This window comes from Nannobrachium achirus (genome assembly GCF_963921795.1).
Source record: "Nannobrachium achirus genome assembly, chromosome: 19".
In the NCBI taxonomy this organism is placed as follows: Eukaryota; Metazoa; Chordata; class Actinopteri; order Myctophiformes; family Myctophidae; genus Nannobrachium; species Nannobrachium achirus.
Genome location: NC_137826.1, coordinates 40,229,595 through 40,253,306, shown reverse-complemented (window position 1 = coordinate 40,253,306; position 23,712 = coordinate 40,229,595). Strand labels below are relative to the sequence as shown.

The following is a 23,712-nucleotide window of genomic DNA, read 5'->3' as shown; positions in this document are numbered from 1 at the left end:
AAGTACATTTTTAATTCCGGACTTTCACTTGTAACAGAGTATTTTGTCAACATTGTGGTATGGATACTTTTACGTAGGAAAAGTAGGAAACTGTTTCCACCACCACCACTACTGCTGCTAGCTAGCTATGCTAGTTAGCCTCCTAGCTAACGGCCTCTCTCCGCCATTTTGAGATTTGAAACGGGAGAGCGCAGAGAGACTGCAGCCGTCCGTCCGTCGTCAACAATATACAACTTGTTTCTCCCCAAGTAGCGCCACAAAACAAAGCGAATCCCCGAAAAACACTGTCAAACTCACCCTCTGATAAGCGGCGTGTGTCATAGTCCCGTTTAGGTCGAAGTGTGCGCTGAGAAAAATCCACTTTTTACGGGGTGGAAACGGTACTTTTCACACCAGCCGGCGCCGTCAGATTTTTTTACTGCCTTTTGCTTCACTGCAATGAATCTACGGCGGCGGCTGGGCTGGCGGCGTGGGCGCGCACGTCGATGCGCGTGGGTTACGTAAGGCCGTGCGTTAATCACGTCCCGTCAGAAGATGAGTCAGTTTCAAAGACCTCTCATTAAAAATAATAAAAAGTATAATGAGCTAAATGAGGATAAATAAACGGTCCACAAAGTGAATTAACCAAACAACATTATGCACAAAGCAAATTGTAATATATTAATAATAACACCATATATTATGAAAGTCATTAATAACATAAATAACAACATAGGCCTACTGTGCTCCAAAGTTAAAAAATAATAATTAGCAATAAAATAAAACTATTTACTGTAAGTGGGATTTACATTTATCAGTCAGTGGTGCCCGCCGTATTCAATACATGTTAAACTAGAAGCAGTGCTCTTCCGAGCACAGGTCTCCACCAGGCCACACAAATCGGCCTGTTATAGCGCCACCATGAGGCTGATTTAAAAAATGTGGGGCAGAGGTTCTGAATTAGCATCCAGGGAGTGTGTGTGCTCAGTTTGGCAGCGATCGGGCCAACGGCGCCAGAGATTAGCTGGTAACAACCAGGCCACACAAATCGGCCTGTTATAGCGCCACCATGAGGCTGATTTGAAAAATGTGGGGCAGAGGTTCTAGATTGGCATCCAGGGAGTGTGTGTGCTCAGTTTGGCAGCGATCGGGCCAACGGTGACTGAGATTAGCTGTTCACAAACTGCGAGGACGCACGGACGGACGCACAGACGCACGGACGCACGGACGGACGGATGGACGGAGGGGAAAACATACTCTCCCTCAGCCTTCGGCTGGTGGAGACAATGAGTCTTGACAAACTAGCCTAAAAATGTATAGTTGTTGTGTATATGGGATTCATTTGCAGTTATGAGTGACAGCCAGGGTGACTTATAGAGTGCTTTGTCACCCATAATTAGTTAAAACCTCCTCTTCTGGGGGTCCCTGGCCCAAACTATTTTCAGATGAGGGTCCATGGATAAATACAATTAGGCTATTTGTGTGTGCCTGGTGACTGAGTCATGGCAAACCAGACCAGGCAGATATATTTACACACAGCTTTGGGCTATGGAATCTAATGATGTTATACAAATATAATGTAATGTCCAGTGGGCCAACAGAATCCTTAAAGCAGTGGTTTTCAACCCTTTTCATGTCAAGGTCCATTATTTATTCTTCATTTGAGCCACACCCCGATTTGATGGGATTTTGCCTCTCAGACCCCAAACGTAGAATATTTTGAATATTTTGTCAGATGAGATTTTGACCTCAATTCCATCCATGCTGCATGATGTGATACCAAAAGGCAAAGTTACAAAATAACAAATCTTCTACATTCTTTAATTGTGTAGAATTATTGTAGGCCTAGGCCTAAATGAAGTAGGATGCAGATGTTTAACAATAATTTAACTGCATGGACAAATGGACCTCCCGGGTCCATTTGGTTTCATTTTACGCTCTGAAAGATCTATAAGGGTCCATTTGGTTACCAACTCCCTAGCCTCGGAAACCCAGGCTTTTATTTTGGTGATAAGAAGAAAAATAACTCTCCATCATTTAGCTGGGGACCACCTGGAACCCCCTCAACCAGTCCCTGGACCACTGGTTGAAAACCACTGCTCAAAGGGATATTTCACTTTCATAATTAATTTTCAATTTCATAAAATAAACATGAAAGACATGTTTTTTGTTTATTTTATTTCAAAGTGAGATATCCCTTTACATTACCATAAAATATAGTAATCACTCCCTGAGAGTGCTAGGGTATAGGCTGGGTGTGGCTGTGATATCTCCTCGATTAAAAATATATACTTTTATCCCTAATTAATCCAGTGGGTTGTGTTGTGATTTCTGCTCATTTGTGATGTTTTGTATGTGGCTTTTCATTGTCTAGAAAAAGTCAAGATAGGAAATGTTTCTGTTCTTCATAATGATGCTGCATGCAAGATAGCCACATTAAAGTTACAGGATAAAACAGCCTGTATAATAAGTTGGACTGATATGATATCACATTGAGCAGAGGAACACATGGCATAAGACAGTGGAGCAACATGTTTGAACAAGATGTTTGGTTTTTTATTCCCTCATAATTTAGTTTATTAAAACATGTTTAAAATTCTGTTCTCAGCACTTGCATACAGTATTTCAATATAAGCAATTCAAATTGACTTTTGTTGATTGAAGCCAAGGCGTGTTGAATAAGGGAACAAAGACAACCATTCACATTTTGTTGAAATTGCAAGCCACTTCATATATGCACCCACTCAATTCATTAAATTGCTAAAAATGTATTTGGTACATTTCCTGTCAATCTATATTTCATTAATCCTTTCAGTGAAATCACTGATCATCCACACAATATCATCACATTATCAATATTAAGGTATTTACTAATAAATAGTGATATTAGATTTTGTCCATAATTATCGCCTAGCCTCCCCCACCGTCTATGCCTCCCTCTGGTAAATGTTACTTACTTATAGTTACTCAACAAAAATAACAAAAACAACTTCATTGTTTTGTAAGTCTCTAGATCCTCTGCCCTCATGATTCATGTTAGAATGTTTGTGCATAGACAAATCATATTGTGAGTTCCATTTAGTGGTTTTGAATACAAGAGTGTAAATCCTGGGCGATGATGACAGGGAATTGCAAAAGCACAGAATGTCAGTTTACAATCAAAACAAAGTGTGTTTGGAGAGCAGCCTTGTTGCTCTATACATAGTAGGTCAAACACATTCTGCACAATGATTCATAATGTTATACAATAACCAGTCCTACGGATTTACACATTTCTCTCACCGAAAATAGTGCTGGGTTATTCTCTCGTTACATAACCTTCTGAGTGCACGGCACACTGTCCATCACAGTAGCACAATAGAGTGCAAGTATATAGGGGTATAGCACACTTTTCTCTACACCTAGCCTACTTAAGCCTCTTGGTTGTCTTTAACACCTATATGGGAGGCAAGGAAATGTCCTAGTTTTCCAGTAAAAGACCATTGTTAGTATAACTATCATTTACATTAATTATTATATCAATCAGCTGATATTGCATGCCGGTCTTCAATGTCACTTTGTTGTTGGTACTGGTAGTCAGTGATCATTGGTTGGCCAACCAAAGCAGGTTGTAATTGCAGCTCAGAAGCTCGGATGCAGTGGTGCTGTGTCAGTCATCTGCAGACCTCGAGTGCTTCAGCGTTTGTTGGTTATCCACATCCAGAGCCTGAGCCGTGCCCCCAATTCCCTTCAACTCTCTTGTCAGATCTCCTAGTTCCTTTGCTCTAGAGTAGAGTAACGGAAAATAATAATGGTGAGGAGAGAACAGAATATACTGCACATGTATGTGACTTCAATTAAGACAAATTGAACTTGAAGTAAGGTTTTAAATATTATTGTCATCATTTAGGAAGTCAATGTTTGGTTCATGTTTTTGTTGAGACGTTGCATTATTATTAGGAGGATAAGAACTGCCACAATCTGTAGATCAGATGATTGAGTCAGGCAGGTATTTCTGCATGTCTCTAGTGCAGTGGTGCTCAAACGTTTATTTTTTTGGCTCAGGTCACCCCTGTCAATAACATTTTCATCCATGGCAGCCCTTAATTACATTGTTACTTTATAGAACCTTATGTCATATTAACTCGTAAATATGTAAATCTGTTTCCATTAGGATAGACCTTTATACTTTAACCACTTGTGATATTGATCATTTCCAAATATTATCAAAGCTATTCTGGGGCACCCATGGACTTTGAGAAACCCTGCTCAAGTGGGTCGGTTGGACCCTCGGCTCACGCAGTCTACATGTCCAAGTGCTGCTAAGCAAGACCCTTAACAGCTTCCTCTGTGCGCTCATTTGTGCCAACTGAGCAGCCATCTGATGGACGAATACAGAAAAGTAAATTCCCCTCCACCGCGGGGACCAGTAAACACTCCCTTTCCTTTCCCTACATTTGAGGGGTTTACCTGAGAGGAACGAAAATGATTCCACAGGTCAGGTTGAGTTGCTGAAGAATCGTGGGAAGGCTCGGCGTGGAAAACTGAAGAGAAAAAGATAGGTCTTCACATGCTGAACAATCCTGTTGTGTACATACTGTATACATAGAAATACAATCACTTGCAAAATATCTTGATGAGAATAATCTGATTTACGAGTTCCAATCTGGATTCAGAAAATCTCATTCCACTGACACATGCCTTCTCTATTTGACTGACCAAATCAAACGCGAAGCGGATGACGGCAAATATAGCGGCATGGTCATGATGGACCTCCAGAAGGCATTTGACACCGTAAATCATTCTATTCTGATTGAGAAACTAAAAGCCATCGGTCTTGACAGCGCAGCAGTGAGTTGGATGCAATCTTACCTGGTGGGGAGGGAACAGGTGGTGGAGATTAACGGTACCCTGTCCCCCCCCCTCCCAGTAAGCTGTGGTGTTCCTCAAGGTAGCATACTGGGGCCTCTGTTGTTCCTAATATACGTGAACGACATGGCATCTGCTTGCGACTGCAATCTGTTCCTGTTCGCGGATGACTCGGCTCTCCTAGTCTCGGGCAAGGACCACTTGCAGGTTGAAAAGACACTTAACTCTGAACTAAGTAAGATCTGCACATGGCTTAACGATAATAAATTATCAATTCACTTGGGAAAAACTGAGTCCATCCTCTTTGGAACAAATCATAACCTCAATAAAGTCGATAACTTCACAATCAAAGTGGGTGACAAGGTCATAACACGAAAAAACGAAATCTCTTACTTAGGATGTATCCTTGAAGCTAATCTTTCCAGCGAAAAGATGACTTCTAAAGTAATAAATAAAATCAACCAACGAACTCGCTTCCTACAGAGGATCGCCCCAATGGTCAATTTCAACACACTGAAGACCATAGCTGGTGCAATAATCCAGCCCCTATTTGACTACGGAGTTCACGTATGGTATCGTGACGCCCCACAAGCCCTTAAAACTAAACTCCAAACAGCCCAAAATAAACTAATTAGGGTCCTGCTTACCCTTCCCTATCAGACTCACCTCACCGCTACTCACCAGTTAAGAGTGGGGTGGCTCAGAGTAGATGACAGAGTACAGCAACTTGCAATGGGCCTGGTGTACAAGATACACTACACCACTATGATACCCAAGTACCTGTCAAAATACTTTATAAACATTAAGGATGTCCATAACTACAACACCAGAGGCAGCGCCACAGATCACTTCCAACCCAGAGTCAAAACCAACAAAGGGTCAAACTCGTTTTTCTGCTATACCACCAAAATGTGGAAAGCCTTACCGAAGGCCATAAAGGAGTGTGGATCACTAGCATCCTTTAAAATTGCCCTAAAAAACCACTTACAGGCAGCAGCCGTTCGCAACTGGTAAAAAATGAACCTAGCCCAACCCTACCCTCCCCTGCCCCTTCTTTGTATATACTGTTTAGACTTACTGTTTTCTTTTTTCTTTTTCTTTACATATCTACTGCATAGTACTGTGTTCTATTTGTCTGTCATTCAATGTTATATGAGATACTTAAATGGTTTCCAGTGGAAATAAGCTTAGTCTTTTCATGGATCTCCTTTTAGTAGACCTTGTACCAGTGAACTGTACCGTCATGAAACTGTACCTTTTCCTATGCAAACTTCTAATAAAGTCTTCAATCAATCAATCAATCAAAAATGTGTGTGTGTGTGTGTGTGTGTGTGTGTGTGTGTGTGTGTGTGTGTGTGTGTGTGTGTGTGTGTGTGCGTGCGTGCGTGTGCGTGTGCGTGTGCGTGTGCGTGTGCGTGTGTGTGTGTGAGAGAGAGAGAGAGAGAGAGAGAGAGAGAGAGAGAGAGAGAGAGAGAAAGCTGCAGTTAAATGATATAACTGCAAATCACACATATCATATACTGTACACATATCCTTTGTGTGCATGTGTTGTGTTGTGTACTGTATGCACCTTTGGGGGTGGGATACAGGCACTGGAGGTGTTGCTGTAGATATGGTTGATGGCTTTCTGGAGGATCACAGCCTGCTGAGTGAGTCTCTTCAGGTACTCTGAGCTCTCTTTGGTACTCTCGTGGCTCTCGCCCACCTTTGTGTGGGCAACAACAAAGAGCATAATTACATAGTATATGCACAGTAAAATCCTGGGTGTTAAAAAACTTAACCATTTGTAAGTCAGAGTGTACAAATGTAACCAAATGGACATGAGGATTTCACTGTTTATTGCGACCATAGGTCGCAGTTTACTATCAGAACCGTCATGTCCGTGTCTCTCCGGTTGTCTGGGCAGGTAACGCCTAACACTGTGGTTCCCCTGACACATCACTGTGACATCACAGGTGACATCACAGGGATGTCAGATACTCAGAGCAGGGATATCCATATATGGGCATAAACAGGTGACATCACAGTGATGTCACCTGTTTATGCCCATATATGGATATTGCGGCGTCTTATACTGGTATACTGTATTAGCCCCATAAGATGTTGTCCTTTCTATTTCAGTTCATTTTTGTTGACACTTTGTGTGCAGTTATGTAGTTCAAATCTACTACTGATCGCAGTTCTATCTACATCCTACCGTACGATCTACCTCTAATGCACCTACCTGGTCCTTGTATATTGAGTAAGCCTCTTTCTCATGCTGCAGGGCTGAGCGAAACTCTCCTTTGCTCTCAAACACAGTGGCCAGCAGGTGATGACTGTATGGACGAGAGAGAGAGAGAGAGAGAGAGAGAGAGAGAGAGAGAGAGAGAGAGAGAGAGAGACAGACAGACAGAGAGAGAGAGTTCAGAGACAAGACAGAGAGAGAGAGAGAGAGAGAGAGAGAGAGAGAGAGAGAGGTGAGGTGTGGCGAGGTTAGGAGTACAAACATTTGGTGAAATAATACAGTATAGCTGCAAAGGAATGAAAGGATAAAGTAAACATTTCATGATAACATTTTTTGTCTTAATTTTAATTGTATATGTACACATATTCACAGGGTCAATTAAAATTTACATCATTAGCATAATAGTCCTTTTTAATCCTCCGTGGTGTCATTCTTCAGGGCTGTGTATTCAGTCCATTTCTCTTCCTGTATCCTGTGTAAATCCCTCCATTTCCATAATTTCCCTCCACAATGCACAGTGCTGCTCTTAACTTGGGGAGTCACGTCTTCATTACAATATTTAAACCTGCAATCCATACAGTAACTTGTTTTTTAAATGAAATGTTGGCACTCACATGGGAACGGGTTCAAGTCCTGGGTAGGACATGAGTAATATGGATTTAGACTATAGTTCAGATAAGATCAATTGAAAAACTATTTACAACAACCAACCTGTGTGCGTGTTTGACTGATTTGGCACCATGGAACTTGGCGGATAGAGTTAAGGCATTTTGCAGGAACTTCAGTGACAGGTCATATTCCATCAGGCCATGAAGCACCAGACCCAGCATGCTCTAAAGGAGTGAAGCACAACAGAGATATCCATAGATTACCACCATTACCAGTATCTAACACAACTATACAGCAAAGTGTGGATCTTGTCTGTCAAATATGCAGTGTGCAAAAAAAAAAAAAAAAGTTTTTTAACAGTATTTACTGTTACGTGCCTTCTGTCATAAGCTGGTGAAAGTGGCATTAAATGTCTAACAACCGTTTATAGAGGTGGCTCAGCCACCTAGTAGCACAGTGAACAAATAATTACGATGTACTCTCTTTTTATTGTTTTATTGTATATAGTAACATACCGGTAGAAACCCCTTAAAATTGACTGCATAACACTTTTATTTCTAACAATCTCTGAAATAGTGAAAATGTGAAAGAAAAGAAAAAGAAAAGAAAGAAAGAAGGAAAGAAAGAAAGAAAGAAAGAAAGAAAGAAAGGATACTGCTGTAGAAGATTCAGATGAGGTCTTACGTCCAATAGCGCCAGCTGCGGATGGTCCTCTCCACTCACAAGCAGGGTAAGGTAGCGCGCGCGGTACAGCAGATGCAAGGAGGTGGAGTGCTGTCGACCCGCAAAGCAGTACAGAGCCAGGTACGTCTGAATCCATCAACAGAAAACACATCTTGTACAAAAGCACATCTATGATGCTACTGTATGTAAACATACCTTGGATCTCCGTGGAATAAAAATGCAGATGCAACACAATACGGCTGCGAGTCCACGAGAAAGGTGAAGGAAACTCACATAGTCTTGGGTTGTCTGTGGGTGGTCAATGCCCAGGACTCGCTCACTGACCATCGCAACCTTCTCCTGGTGGCTCAAAGCCTGGGGGGGAAAATACAGCAAGAGATGGATAGACAGAAAGAGAAGGAGAGCTAGATGTGAGTACTGTTAACAAAGCTCATCAAGGTTACAGTGTCATTTCTTATGGTATGGCTCTGCAGGAAGCTATCTGTCTAGAAGTACCACATATCACATTATGATTTACATTTAACATATTTCTTTTATATTTTAACTGAAAATTTATAATGGAAGGCAATGGGGCCCAGGCCCCAGATCGGCTGAAACCCTGCCCAAATGCATACATACATCATAGATTATGTCACACTGTAGATGCCTGATGTCATAGACAGGCCACATGAAATCTGAGATCCACATGGGAGCCGCGCTATTCCCATGTGGACCTCGAGATCCACATGATCCCATTATACATCACAGATCAAGTGTCATGGCGCATCACACCAAACTGTGCATTGTGTATTTACGTCCTGATACTCTCCCAGGATGTAACTGATGCGACCCATGAGGCGCAGGCACGTGCACATGTCCTCGTGCAGGACGCCGCACACGGTGCTGAACAGAGTCAGGGCCTGGCTTATCATCTCATAGCCATCCTTGAGCAGTCCTGGATGAAAAAAAAAATAGAAGAGAAGAGGGAAACAAAAACAAAACTGAGTTCTTTGGAGGTTAGTAACACAAAAATCAACCAGACTCAACCGTCAGGGCCAGATATGTAGCCTATTTTGAGGCTAAAAAGACAATGGGTAGCACAAAGTACTCGTGGTACTCAAGAGAGTCCTAATTGACATACATTGTATACATATATGTGCTGCTTACATCAGTGGTTCTCAAAGTGGATTTCAGATACTCTCTAGGTTCCTTTATGGGGGTCTAAATTGACCCTTAATAGTGTAACTTTGACAGTAACTTTGACAGTGTACAAATGGAACCAAATGCACCCTAACAGGTCCATTTGGTTCCATTTGTACACTGTCAAAGTTAAGGGGAGACCTTGACATTTTTGTTTGAGAAACACTGGCTTATATGACAGCCTATAAGTGTGCATTACCACTTAGTGTGCAAATCAGATGATTTGAGTTATATTTGAGATATATGCCCTGTCACTCACTGCTGACCCCTACTGTTCATCTTTAGTCTCTCAAGTCAGATGTATGCATGTTGGACAGACTGGGCAGAGAAAGGGAAAGACTCCAGCTGGAATGGAACTGGGGACACCGATGCATCATCTAGTTCAGTGGATCTCGACCTTTTAAGGCTGTCCCAGGACCCCCCAAAATCATCGTATTTGAACTGGGTACAGCCAACCCTGATAGGTACTTGGAATGTAGAAGTTGAGGCATTACATTTAGTTTGAGATCTACAAGCTTGCAATGCCTTGCAACACCACGGGTTGAGAACCACTAATGTAGTTAACCACCAATGCAACCCAAAGTGTGCATTCGTGTCTAATCCTTTGTCTAACTTCTGTACTGTATGTCTGTGTGCAGCACTACCCTGCTGCACTGCGACCTGGGCACGCTGGATAAGTCGTGTGGCGTCTGATGATGTAGACCGTAGATGTTTGACCACAGGGAACATGTTCACCACATCCTCCTCACCAAACACCGGCCTGTGGCGAGAGTCAAACGCATACTCCCTCAACTGCACCTGCACGTAAAGAGAAAAAGGTGCTTTTAATTTGACATCCTGTGACAAATGCAAATGCAACAGGAGGCTGAAATGGACTGCATCAATTTGAGATTGGTTACAATACCTGGATGCCCGTTTTCGTGGTCATCTCTCTCAGTAAGGAGATCTTCTGGAGACTGTACTTCTCTATTAAGTCATCTGTACTGTCACTAAACACAGAAAGGTAGTTATTATATATTGTTGTTATTATAATAACTATAATCAGTAAGATGGCCTAAAGGGCGAGGCTGCGTAAATGGGCGCATGCACATGGGCTTGTGTATTTACAGCAGACTGCTGGGCGAGCGCTTATTCGTAATTATTCACAATTAGTCGTGTGACAATTAATCGTCAACTACAATTTGTTAATGGTGACAGCCCTAAAACACACACACACACACACACACACACACACACACACACACACACACACACACACACACACACACACACACCTGCATAGTGTGTAGTGGTAGTATTCCTCGGCCTCTTTCCTGACCCTAACCCAGAGGTCACCGGGGGTCAGTCTGGCCCACACGCTGTCCGCCAGCATGGCAACGCGGCTCCCGTGGCTGCCGGCGCGTCGCCGGCGGCCCCGGCGGCGCGAGAGCAGCTCGTCTGAACCGGAGTCGGGGAGCGAGGAGGGGCTTAGCAGGCAGTTGAGGAAGTGACTGACAGCCGCCGAGAACGCTGCAGGTTCCACATCCTGCAGGTTAACAGGAAGGGGGTGTAATTACACAAAAACTAAAACAACAATACAAAACCTTTCAGCAGACTAGCAAAGAAAGGATAAGTAATTACTGTAATAAATATAAAGACAATTTAAATAAAACTGTAATAATTAATTTACGGTATAGTCCATTGTGAGCCAATATCACAGCATTATGAGCTTGTAGATCAGCTACTTCTGGCACGCAATGTAAAGAAAGATTTCTTAAATAGTTTGAAGCACCAGACCTGTAGATAGATCTTGAAGATGTGTTTTGCACTCCGGATGACCAGCTCACTGATGGCAATTCTCTGTGAGGGAAGATTACTTCAGCAGTCACCAGAAGACTGGGGTTTGATCATGAATCAAAACACAATCTCAGGCATATAGGAGCAGCATTCATTGTAACTTGGGGAGTTTGTTGAGAGGAATACTTTGATGAGGAGATAGACAGCGCTTGGGGGGGGATGTCTGTGTCTGGATGTCACATTAATTACTAGTCCCAAATGATGTCTGCAGTGATAATTACCTCTACGTGACTGAGTCTCTCTTTTTCCTCTACCCTCTCCAGTAGCTCCAGAAGTGTGCCCAGGTACCGTACACTCACACCCCGCTGATGCAAGGCCAAGGTCAAGGTGGCCCCATCCATAGGCACCACTGTCTGGTCTAGGCAATCCCTCAGCTACAAGAAACACACATTCAGTAATTGATTTATGTCCACATAAGTGACACAAATATTTACAAGGTGCTGTAAAAGATTACAGTCAGCTAATCTTGGACAATTACCCAAAAACCCCTCAGGGGTACAAGAAGCAGCATCTTCGCCATATTCTATAGCTACCAATGATAGAGGAGATTGTACAGAATTTTGCAAGCAGTTTAGCTGCTTCTTTGGCATCCCAAGTTGTTGTAAGCTTCTTACAACCATACTATGTATATGTCCTGGGCTGCCAAAGATAAACACAAGTAGATTCCACCTATAGCCTACAGTAGCTCTCTGATGATATGGAGGAGTGGCTGGTGTTTAATGAATTTAGTCATAAAAGCTTCCTCTAAGCTAGAGTCAAAGGTGCAGGCCACTTCAATAATGGAAACGGATCACACCACACGCACACAAGCATGCATGTGGCCTGTGTGTGGAATGTTGTTTTGCAGAAAGACTCACCACTGCTGGAATCTGATTGGACAGGAGGAAGGCTGCAGCATCCCAGAGCAGCTGTTTCTGTCTCTGTAGCTCCTCAGTACACTCGGATGGGAAACGCACACCTAGCATAGAAACACAACGGAAGTTGCATGTATAGATGCATGTGTGTGGGGAGATCTCAGATCAGGTAGCCTACCTGCGTAAATGTATCCTCTGTGTGTGTGTGTGTGTGTGTGTGTGTGTGTGTGTGTGTGTGTGTGTGCGTGCGTGCGTGCGTGCGTGCGTGCGTGCGTGCGTGCGTGTGTGTGCGTGTGTGTGTGTGGGTGGGTATATTTGCAAGAGGATGTGTGCTTGTATGACAGCTTGTCTGTATGGATGGATGTGTGTGTGTGTGTGTGACAGCCAGTTATGGGAGTATCACAGCTGTGTGTCTATGTGTGTTTGTGCATGAGTGCCTAGGGTGACAACCTGCACAGCAAACATCAGGGTTGAAGCGGATGTCAAAGTGGGAGTCGCTCACTGAGCCAGCGGCTTTGCATGCTTTCATGATCATCTCTCTCCTCTGACCATCTGCAGAGAGTAAGTCATAAGTAACAATTTCTTTTCTCTCTCTCACAGCAATCAGATTTAAGCCTGTTTTATACTTGATCACACAAAGAGAATAGCCGATCTACAAGTTTGTAGATTGGATATTTTCTGCACGCAACACCCATGTGCAAATGTCATCTCTCTGTCCCCATCTCCGACTCACCTAGGCCAGCTCTGTCTGGAGATGTATCTCCAGTCTCCCCCAGTATTTTGATAAGATCTTCAGCCCCCATATGTTCACTCCAGGCCATGTCCTCTGATTGCCCGACCCCCTCTTGACTCTCAGGACCTGCGCCCAGTTGTCTGAACCCTTGAGACACCATCTTGAGGAAGAGTTCATACCTGAATTATACAAAGGTGAGCAACATTGATATTCATCATATTTAGAGTCAAGTCTTTTTTTTAAATCTATCTTTCAATGTGAGCATTGTAGTATGGATGCTGCTCTTTCACAGCAACTTCCATGCTCAAAATGGCATTATTACATTGGTATTCACACATAGAAGGCTGAAGATCGGTAAAACTACTTCTTCAGTGGTACAATGTTAAGGTACTTTTACTTCACTGGGGTATTTCCAATTTTCAAAACCTTTACTTTTACTCCACTACATCTCAGAGGCAAATATTATACTTTTACTCCACTACAATTATATGAAAACTTTAGTTAATAGTTACTTAGATTTTGATTATTATTACGAAAACATACATTAACCACTTCAGCCCTTTATATATTTAGACTATTTGAAAATAGCTGATCTACAAGCTCACAATACGTTTGGAATTGCAGGTGAACTATCCCTTTAATGGGTTAAGTAGCACACTGGATACAAATAATAATAATAATAATAATAATATAATAATATAATGCTCTCTGGATATGTCCTCTGACCTGTGTTGAACGAAGGCGTCTATCAGCTCAGGCCTCAGAGCGGCCAGGCTGTGTCGGTGTCCCCGCGGGTAACCAAGGCTCCGGCACTCCGCGGGCACCTCCCCCTTTTCCTCTTCAGAGAGCAGGAAGTTGAGATCCCGGGGGAAGGTCCGCAGGAGGTCCAGGACGTAGTGTCGGCCGTCGTTACCCAGAATGCCCTTGGTGTCTATTGAGGAGTAGAGCTCTACGGGGCTGTCGTTGTGGTCGAGCACCGAGTGGCGATGGAGTCTCAGTGGGCCGCTGGTCTTCTCCAGCAGTTCCAGGAACCTAGAGAAAGAAGGTCAGGAGTTAACGTTAGGCGTGCAGCGGCGAGGGTCAGGTTAAGAACGGAAAATAACATATAGTTAAAAGCTGCAATCCCTAAATGTAGTGTCCTTACAAGGATTAAAACCCAGGTCTCCAACTCAGGATGCAACATTTCTGTGTGGAGTTTGCCTGTTCTCCTTGTGTCTCCTAGGGTAGGTAACCTAACAAAAAACATGCAGTAATCCTGCCTCCCCCTGGCCAGCCGGGGCGCCTGATGGAGGGGAAAGGAACTGTTTGGAATAACGTGTTCCTTCCACGCGCTACGTCCAACTGGGGAAACTCCCCCCCGTCAGGTGATAAGAATGCACTCCTCATGCATTGAAGGAAGCATGAGCTCAGTTCGGGGCTATTTATACACAGTATACAAATATATATTTTTAAGAACTGTATGCAACATTTCGACCAGTGAGCTACGACTACAATGCGCACGCATGTGTGTGTGTGTGTGTGGTACCTTGGGTGTGAGAGGACAGTCTTTCCGTGGTCATTAGAGCCATAGACAACACTTTCGTCCTGGCTCTTCTCCAGTATCCCAGCAACTATAGTCTGGGCGATAACACGGTAACCACGGTAATCCACCACTGCTGTGCCGAGGGTGTGTAACCCCTCTGTGTCGACGGATGCATATGCCTGTACCAGAGATGCAAGACAAATGACAAAATTGCAAAATTCTGATGGAAAATGTTAACCGTTGATTAAGGCTGGGCGATATTAGGAAAACCTTTGATAACATTGTTGAATACCTCACTATCGATAGTACTCACGATATTAGTAAAAACAATTGCATTATATAGTTTTTAATATTTTTCTGCTTTAGGTCCACTGCTTGCCTAACCAGATAATGAATAGCATATCCATGCATGCACACTGCACACAGTACACATAGAATAAAGAAATTAAATGCCTTATTTCCATTTTCCAAAAATGGTTTTATTGAAATAACCACACCTGGTTACAGATGTACTGCTTTCTTGCATGTGCTACGTGCATGCGTAGTGTGTCTGTTAATTCATTTGACACATATACCAAGACCTAATTTCAAGCCATCTCCGTTGATATGTATACCTCACATGTTGATACCTTGATATCGATATATTTTCGATATATTGCTCTGCCTTACCGTTGATTAGATTTATTTGATAGTTCAAATTACAAAAAAGGCGCCTCTTCTCATCTTACCTGTACCCCTCTCTGGTCACAGTTGGCAGCTGTGTGGGCAGCAGCGTTGCCCCCTAGGGGGCGGTAGTGGTCTGATATGTCGAAGCCCAGGCTGAAGAACATGCTGTTCCAGATGAACATCTGCATGTGAGGCGCCTCTCCCGGGTTGATCGCCATCACGTTGCCGTCGACGACCGCCATGGCGCCTTGCGTTGCGGCACCAACAAAATCGCTGTTGGTCTGAATGGAGATTGTTACCAACAGTTTTCAAAGTGCTAAGTAGTAGCAGTAAAAAAGGCATCAGATACCAACCATTATTGTCCCTGGCATACTGACTTAACTAGTGGATTGTGGAGATATACACATTAACAGATTCACCCCATGGGAGTAGTTGTCTCTTGCTTCTAGCCACTGGGGCACAGGGAGTTTAGTAACCTTGCCCTTAAATTGGTGGTAACACTTGCTCTAGATTATATTAATTAATTTGCCCTGGCTCTGACAGAAGACAACTGGGAAATTGCGTAGTAATTCCTACAGTACCTATTCCCTATTCATCAGGATATCTTGAGGACTAAAAACGTGAATGCAGGTTGCTGATCCGGTTTAATGTGTCTAGAGCGGATATGGAAATTATCAGATACGGTAGGTGGGTTCTAGACTGGATCAGATTGGTTCATTATTTTGAACAGAAACCAGACACTGCCAGTAACCTGGTGACACAAGGTTAGCTGAGGAGGGGACAGAGAGAGGGCTCACCTTGAAGATGTTTCTCTCTCGCTGCAGGCGCTCCTGGACAGTGTTCCGGGGGAGTTCCCTGCAGCACTGCAGTTCCTCGTTCCAGTCCCGACTCTGGGCTCACAACACACATAATCACTACTACCACCATCCAATAACCGCACATTATCTAATATGAGTAATATGAGTACTGCCATGTGCTCCCCTTAAGCCTTTCACAAAGTTCTAGAGTGTGTTCTTATTGTCCGAACATGCTTTCATGATGCATGTGTCCACCACCTGTCCAGCGGTGTGCTCATCCTGGCCCATTCGGACGGTGTGCGTCTCCTCCGCCCTCACCCAGTCCAGGGCGTGGTCTCCGTGGGGGGCTGTCCACGTATACACCTGGTAAGGCGTGACTATCCGCTCGTACGGATGTCGCTGCACCCTGGATGAATGGCAACCAGTGGTAGAAAATACTTTTCCGTTACAAGGTCAGATTGGATTGGATTTTGTCTTGTTCATGTTCAATACCTGGTAAGTTTGTTTTGAAATGCACTATACACAACATAAAGATGATCAGGATTATTCTTATTGTTTTGTTCTCATTCTTAACCTCTGTAGTTGAGGTTCCTGATTCGTTAAAAAACTATCTTCATTCTCACCTCTTTTTCTGGAGGGAACTGTAGTGTTTTCTGAAGGCAGGGCTGACTTGACTCAGCAGCTCCACCAGCGAGTGGCAAAGGATCTTGGGCAATGCCGGCTTGGGGTTAAAAGTGAAGGCAGTTGACCTGCAAATGTTAAGCATAACACATGTTTGAAGAAACAGGAGCGGCCGGGTACCTATGTTTCCTCAGCCCTACTTTATGTTCAATCAAATCCTAAACTGAGGGAACATACTGTAGGGCCGAGGGAACATAGGCATGACACCGAAGGAACTGCGAGACAAATTTGCCTTCCTCCTCAATAACTGTTATCATGTAAAGCAAACGTGTAGATTTACATGTACTGTACTACCTTACCTTACTTAGCTCCAATGTATTCATAAGCTTTATACGGTTATGGTCAGAGAAGAATGATATTTTTTAAAAGACTTGGGAGTGTTTAGTGTGAATTCTCAATTAGAATTAGCTAATGGTAGTAGCCATGAACACAACGTGTAGGCATTCTTCAGACATACTTCAGAACAGATGGAGTGGTCCAAGTCTCCAAGATACTCACTGGTTGAGGTAGAAGCCGCGTGTGGAGGATGTGATGTTGAGGTCTCGGTCCTCCATGGTGACGACGTTGATGTACATGAGGTCCCCGTGCATCTTCCTGTTTCCTGGAGGAGGGTTCCAGCTGCTCATAGTGAGGACTCGCAGGCACTGCAAAGGCTGCCAAACATACTAACATGTTCATTTGATTTCACCGTCTTATGTATTCATAACTGATTCATTTCTACCGTCTATCTTTCTCTCTGTCTCTATATCCATCACATGTCACGTCGCAATGTGATGTGGGCTATAGATATTCAATTTTTACAAGAATTTACACATCGCTCCAATGCGTGACTTTGTGTGTTTGTTTGTGTTTTTCAGAGTGTTTTCTCCATTGTATCAACCACTGATGCCATATGTCCTGTGGGGTAATGTAGGTCTATAATCATCATCATCATCATCAGCACTGCTCACTTCACTTATTTCTGCATATTCCCAATACGCATTTTCTGTGTATTCCTTACATACCCAAAATAGGGACATCAGGGATAAAGTGGTTTAGGCACAGAAAATGATAATAATGTATTATAGTCAGAGCTATAATTATCCCACAACATTTCCACAACAGCTTGTTGAGAAAATGACAAAGCATGCTATTACATAACAAGTGTAACAAAGAAGAGGACTCAGGCTACTACAGACTGGTAGAACATCTGCAGCAGCCTGTTGCACAGGACAAAAGACCTATTTCTATTTTGCTGTATTGTACTACATGCAGCCAGGTAACAATAAACACCTTGAACAATATGGCGAGCACCTGTTTCAAGAGTTCCAAGTTTCATAGAGGGTTTCATGCAGATCTAATCTAACCGTGATAAAACATTTTCATGTCTTTGATGTCACGTCCTTTGCCATACACAGTAACAGACAGTAGTCTGGAATCACTTAACTTTTCGGGTTTGTAACCGGTCTGGAGCGGAAACCACAACACGTCATGTTGTAGTACTCAAAGGACTACAATTTGCCGGAAAGATCAAACCGGATTCGGTTTTAGGCCTACCTAATAAACTCCTTGATGCGGAGTATTTTTTTTTTTTTTTTTTTTTTTTTCGTTTGGTATGTGCATCTTTTAGTCCAACTGTTAGCTACTGGCAAGACTACACTAGACTACTCAAGCATTTTAATAGGGTTTGGGGAAACAAACGGAGGGAACCAAATCAAAGCGACGCCGCTTCTTCTAGTGGTTTCCGCGCATTTGGGCGGAAACCAAACGGCCTGTTGTGAACAAACACCAGGCGAGGTTAAACAGACAGTACATAGAATCACAAATACGATTGCTTTTACCTTCCAACTGTTCCTCACTGGCTGCAGTGGAGTAAGGGGGCACTCTTTGCATCCAGGGAGGATGTAGTCAGGGGGGCTACAATCCACCGTCTCCTTCTCTGAGGTCCGCCGCTTCCCCCCACTTTCCTTATCTGCACGGGCAAACAAGGCTGAACCATCACAGAAATACTGACTAATATGGTGTGCTGACCATGGTTAATGACTATGGTGCTGACCGTGGTTCTGACTATGGTGCTGACTATGGTACTGACTATGCTACTGAATATGCTACTGAATATGCTATTCATGGTTAATGACTATGGTACTGACTATGGTGCTGACTATGGTTAATGACTATGTTACTGACTATGGTGCTGACTATGGTTAATGAGTATGGTACTGAGTGACTATGGTGCTGTTGTGGGACAGTTATATTAATGATGTGAGAGAACTTACCTGTCTGTTCCTCTGTGTAGATGCTGAGGTAGGACAGGGAACTGCCGTTGACACCGTTGTGGGCGTCCGTGGGGTCCAGGCTCCTCAACAGGTCCCGCACGTGTCTCAGATGAAGACGAGCGTCACGCACCGTGTAAGTCTCTGCAACGGCAGCGGGAGAGATGTGTTCGGCATGGAGATATACAGATGAATCCAACATACAATGATTGAGGTGCTGCTGTAAAAAAAAAACAAGGCTGTAAACCAGTGATGTGTTCTAGAATTGTTTTGATGACATACTATAATCTACGATCCGAGGCTATTCCTGTGGCCAGGGCATACGCCAGTGATAAAGCCTATCAGATACGCTACTTTGAATTGTTCACAAGGGCATACGCTTTTTCTAAAAAGAATCTTCACAGCATACGGCGTATAGACCCAAGTATCAGGTAGAACAAAGCACTGCTGTGAACCTATATAATAAAGTTTAATCTGCAACACAATTGTATGGCATTGGTCTGAAGGTTCATTAGTCCGAAGGTTCATTAGTCCGAAGGTTCATTAGTCCGAAGGTTCATTAGTCCGAAGGTTCATTAGTCCGAATTTGTAAAGAATACTATGCCTAACCCTAACCTCAGTAACCCTAACTAAATTCGGACTAATGAACCTTTGGACTAATGAACCTTCGGACTTATGGGCAGTCCCCACAATATGTAGTATACTCTCTCTCTCAGCTAAAGGGTCCCCCTTGGGCTGAAACTGAAAAACGTGGAGGACCCCTGCCAAAGCAGTCACCTTCCACCACCTTGATGAGCGCTCCGTCCTGTATGCCCGAGACAGAGTGGAGCTCCACCAGGGTGTCCAGGACAGCGCCACCCAGATGCAGAGAGAAGCAGGTGCGATGGCAGGTCAGCTCATGGTCCATTAGTACCTGGTTGAGCTCTGCTACCAGAATCTGTCCAGAGATCTGAGGGAGAGAGAGAGACGGATGGCATAAAGCACTGACCCTGTGACCCCCCAAAATAATCACATTTGAACAGGGGACCCAGACCCCCCCCCCCCCCCACCCTGACAAGCACTTGGAATTGTAGGAGTTGAAGGGTTACATTTAGTTTGACTCAGTTCCACAGCTGATCTAGATCGACTATTTTAAAATGTTGCCTATTTCTTATATTATTTGACAATTTTGGCAAATGCATTACCAGTTTTTATATTTGTTATTTACTTTTGAAGCAGTACTGGTGTTTTGTTATTTCATTAAAACAAACAAACAAAAAAAAGTATTAGTACAAATGTACTCTCATCACTCATGTGGGAACTCCCCAAAATCATGAGGGGACCCCCTGGGGGTCCCGACCCACAGGTTGAGAACCACTGTTTTGCCATAAAGCAGCTGTTCCCAACATGTGGGCCAGGGGCCCCCTGGTGGGATGTGAGGAAATTATAAGTGGAGAAGACATGAAAAATGAGTTCTGATACTGATAAATAGGAACTTAAAGTACATACTATGTTAGTTCCATTGATCCGAGCCAGAACACAATCCATTGATTGATCATTAAAATAAACATTCTCTGGCAATGCCTGTGGCCCACCTAACCCATGATGACCTGGCCCACAAAACCCATGACCTGGCTGGCGTGTTAATGGTCAGGTGGGTGGGCCTGCGAACACTCCAGAGATTTTAAGTGGTAAAAGTTTGGGAACCAATGGAGGGATGGCCGGAGTAAGAAAGCAAACCCCCAAAAAAGAAAGTAAGGATGTGAGAATGGGCTCTACTAGGATAGAAAAAATACCTGGATCTCAAAGGTTTCTGTTCCAGGAGACTGGATTTTGATGGTAAGCACCGCCTCCTGGAGGCTGACCACTTCCTGGATGCTAAGCCCCTCCCCTTTGTCTTCATCAAATTCTTTTGAAGTAGCATCCACATGTTCTATTGGTGGCACTGTTGACAAATAGAAATCACAACATATGATATAAAAAAATATAAAAAATAATAATACAAATGTAATAATTCACATTTATAATTCATCACACAAGGCTGTTCCAACTGCCAAAAAGTTTATTCACGCACCTTTGACATGTGGCGTTGCCAGGAACAGCCTGTCCACTAAAAATAAGGTCACTTGTTTTGCCTCGTCTGGCCGTTCCTCTTTGACCTGTGACCCAGACACTTCCAGCTCCACAGCCTCTTGCTTGGCATGGGAATCCAGCTTGTCAACCGTCTTGGGTTTGGCCGTGGTGCTCTGGTCTGGTTCTGGATTCCCATGTTCTGTCTCAACAATCTCATTCACCTGACCAATATCATTTTCTAACGGCAAAATGTTGAGATCTGCCTGATCAGGGCTACAGTGCTCAGCCTGGACAATGTCCTGAACTGTTTGTACAATGTTCGGTTCCGTCTGATGATCAGCAGTCCCGTTGATGTGATGAACAGTCTGGAGGACGGCATTTTGATGTGTTCGATTAACATTGTCTTCGGTGATGCCAGTGCTAGTCTGAACCTTCTGGATACTGTTCTGGTGTGCCTGATCAACACTTTCTCCTGCATTGGGATTTTTGAGATCTGTGCACTCAGCAGTCGTCGGAACAATCGTATCCAATTTTGCAGAGATCACACAATCTTCCTCCCCAGTGACATTCTCATGTATCCATGAGACAGCCCTCTGTCCAACAACAGTTCCCTCAACTTCCTCAGCCACCTGGATGGTTTCCTCCTGCTGTGTCTGGCTCGCACAAGGAGCCGCGTGGTCAACACATTCTGTGATTTGGACGGTTTTGCCGGAGCCGTGTTCAGGCAGCTCCACATTCTGCTGTGATCTGTTGATATCCTTTTGCAGCAGATCAGGGTTCTGTTCCACGTCGTCAGCATTGTGTTCAGTTGGCGTCAAAGCAGCCTGCTGTGGTGAGCCAGCGTTTCTGACATTCATCTGTGTCTGAAAGGTGCTGTGCTCCACCCGGTCTAACTGTTCACCTTCATTAGCAGTGTTCAGGCCCATTGTGGTTGTTTTCTCATGAACAATCTGCTTGGTATTAGTGATCACCTCTTCCACCGGGTCATGACTGTGTTCCTTTAGAAATGTGTCTTTATTACACTTAACGTCCGTGAGTCTGTCTTGGACATCAGTCTCTCTCGGCTCAACCTGCACACCTTTGACTACTTCGCCTGAGATCAGAGTACATCTCTCTCTCTGTCCACTGATCATTGCTGGTACTTGTACCTGCGATTGGACACATGCTGTCTGTTTTCCTGACCACGCCATAGTCTCTGCAAGAGGGCCTATTTCTGTGCTTAAAACGGGTGCTTTTTCGTCTGCACGCGGCTGCAGCTCTAAGAGTACATCAGCCAGTTTTTGTATTTCACAGCCTGCAAAACGTTCCGTAACCGTCTCTTCTATCATCTCTGTCTTAGTTTGTGTGTTCGCTTCGGCACATTTCCGTGTCTCTGCCGCCCCGGCGCTGGGTGACGGCATCTCCGTCTGCGTCTGCACCTCTGCGTGGCAGGGTTGTGCGAGCGTCTGCAGCCACGCTCCAGTCTGGGTCCCCACATCGGTCTGGGTCTCAACCTCGGTGTACAGCCTATTGCTCCCCCTGTCGCCGCTCTCCAGGCCTTTCTGTCCCAGCCCCTCCTCTTCCTCCTCAGACACCAGGAGGCAGACCACGGGCTCCACCACGGATACCTCCCCTCCCAGGCTGCTGCTCAGGATGATGTCCGGGAACAGGAAGCGCCCTTGCTCCAGAGTGGGGTTCGCCGCCATGGCGGGGACAGTCGACAGGTCGCTGTCATCGTCGTCATCATCGTCATCCTCTTCTTCCTCTTCCAGGTTATCCAGCGGGGTGAAGGAGTCACACTCGCTCCCCTCTCTGGAGAGCAGCGGGGACCTCTCAGCATCCCCTCGCACCGGTGCATCTTTATGTCTGATGTAGTTTGAGAAGACATGGCAGCATTGGACCACATTTCCCATGGTGCCCTGGGGTGAACAGCAACACAGCAGTCCTTCCTAGAGAGGGAATAAAGCTTCTGATGACAAATTCTACAGAGATATATGGAAAACGAGCATGCAGAATTTAATACGCAAAAGAACAAAGCCGCTATTTTGAATGAGACACTTATTGTCATTGTCAAGGAATATATTATTATGTGTGGTTTCTGATGACGTGTGTCAGTATCTGATCTTGTGCGTATATAGTTGAATGCCTGCTATTTCTGCAAAACAGCTGTACACATAAAATGATGTCCCTTATAGCAACATCAAAAGCAGAAGGGCATTGCAGGCTGTGCAGTGGTGTCACTTTACAGAGTAGAGTTGGAATACCTCGAATTCTGGACTTCAACAGAGGAACTCTGGAATGATGTTGGAATTTTGGGAATCCTGGATAACAATTGGAATGGCAGCCCGGGCACAATTTGCTTTGTTATGCTGTTTTAGAATAGAAGACAGATATACGAAAAAATAGCATAGTATGATTTAATCAGCGACAACTTAGAGAAGTCATAAAGCCTGATAATGGTACTGTATATTCTAAATAAAAATCATAAAAACCCTTCAAGATGTTCTACACAAATAAAAGTGTTCAGTGTTCTTATAGCTCAGTGTAGAAATGGAGCCAATGGTTACATATTTATCCTCTCAGAGTACCGGTATATAGAGATGAACACTAAGGATTTGTACTGTGTAACACTTTAGTCAGACTAAAAATAACACAAAATGGAGGAGCACACAGATAATGGGTAGGCTACACTCCAAACAGTAAAATGCCACAACAAATACAACATCATTGTTATGGTCTATATAGGATAGGCCCCCTTACCAGCTGGCGTGATGTGTGGTGGTTACGAGGCGTTCTCTTCATCATCTTCACGTT

The 23,712-nt window shown here is 44.0% G+C and overlaps 2 protein-coding genes across 2 annotated transcripts in view; both read right to left on the bottom strand.

Annotated features, from left to right (window-relative positions):
* Positions 1 to 424, bottom strand: part of LOC308304192 (lissencephaly-1 homolog A-like) — a 28,451-nt gene extending 28,027 nt beyond the window's left edge. Inside the window, exon 1 of the mRNA XM_080748752.1 lies at positions 298 to 424. The gene's annotated coding sequence lies outside the window, so the exon portion shown is untranslated. The remainder of the gene's footprint in view (positions 1 to 297) is intronic.
* Positions 425 to 3,628: 3,204 nt separating this feature from the next.
* On the bottom strand, positions 3,629 to 22,811 carry LOC308304833 (clustered mitochondria protein homolog; the record flags this gene model as incomplete). Its single annotated transcript, XM_080749462.1, has 28 exons — positions 3,629 to 3,743; positions 4,429 to 4,502; positions 6,398 to 6,532; positions 7,052 to 7,145; positions 7,766 to 7,887; positions 8,348 to 8,473; positions 8,621 to 8,701; positions 9,142 to 9,281; positions 10,171 to 10,324; positions 10,431 to 10,515; positions 10,801 to 11,051; positions 11,303 to 11,365; positions 11,584 to 11,736; positions 12,220 to 12,320; positions 12,667 to 12,768; positions 12,950 to 13,128; positions 13,676 to 13,981; positions 14,475 to 14,650; positions 15,200 to 15,418; positions 15,935 to 16,027; positions 16,202 to 16,340; positions 16,558 to 16,683; positions 17,114 to 17,268; positions 18,436 to 18,566; positions 18,871 to 19,011; positions 19,645 to 19,816; positions 20,643 to 20,791; positions 20,921 to 22,811. 28 exons carry the CDS (start codon positions 22,809 to 22,811, stop codon positions 3,629 to 3,631), a joined length of 5,673 nt encoding a protein of 1,890 aa, XP_080605588.1.
* Between the last annotated feature and the right edge of the window lie 901 nt (positions 22,812 to 23,712).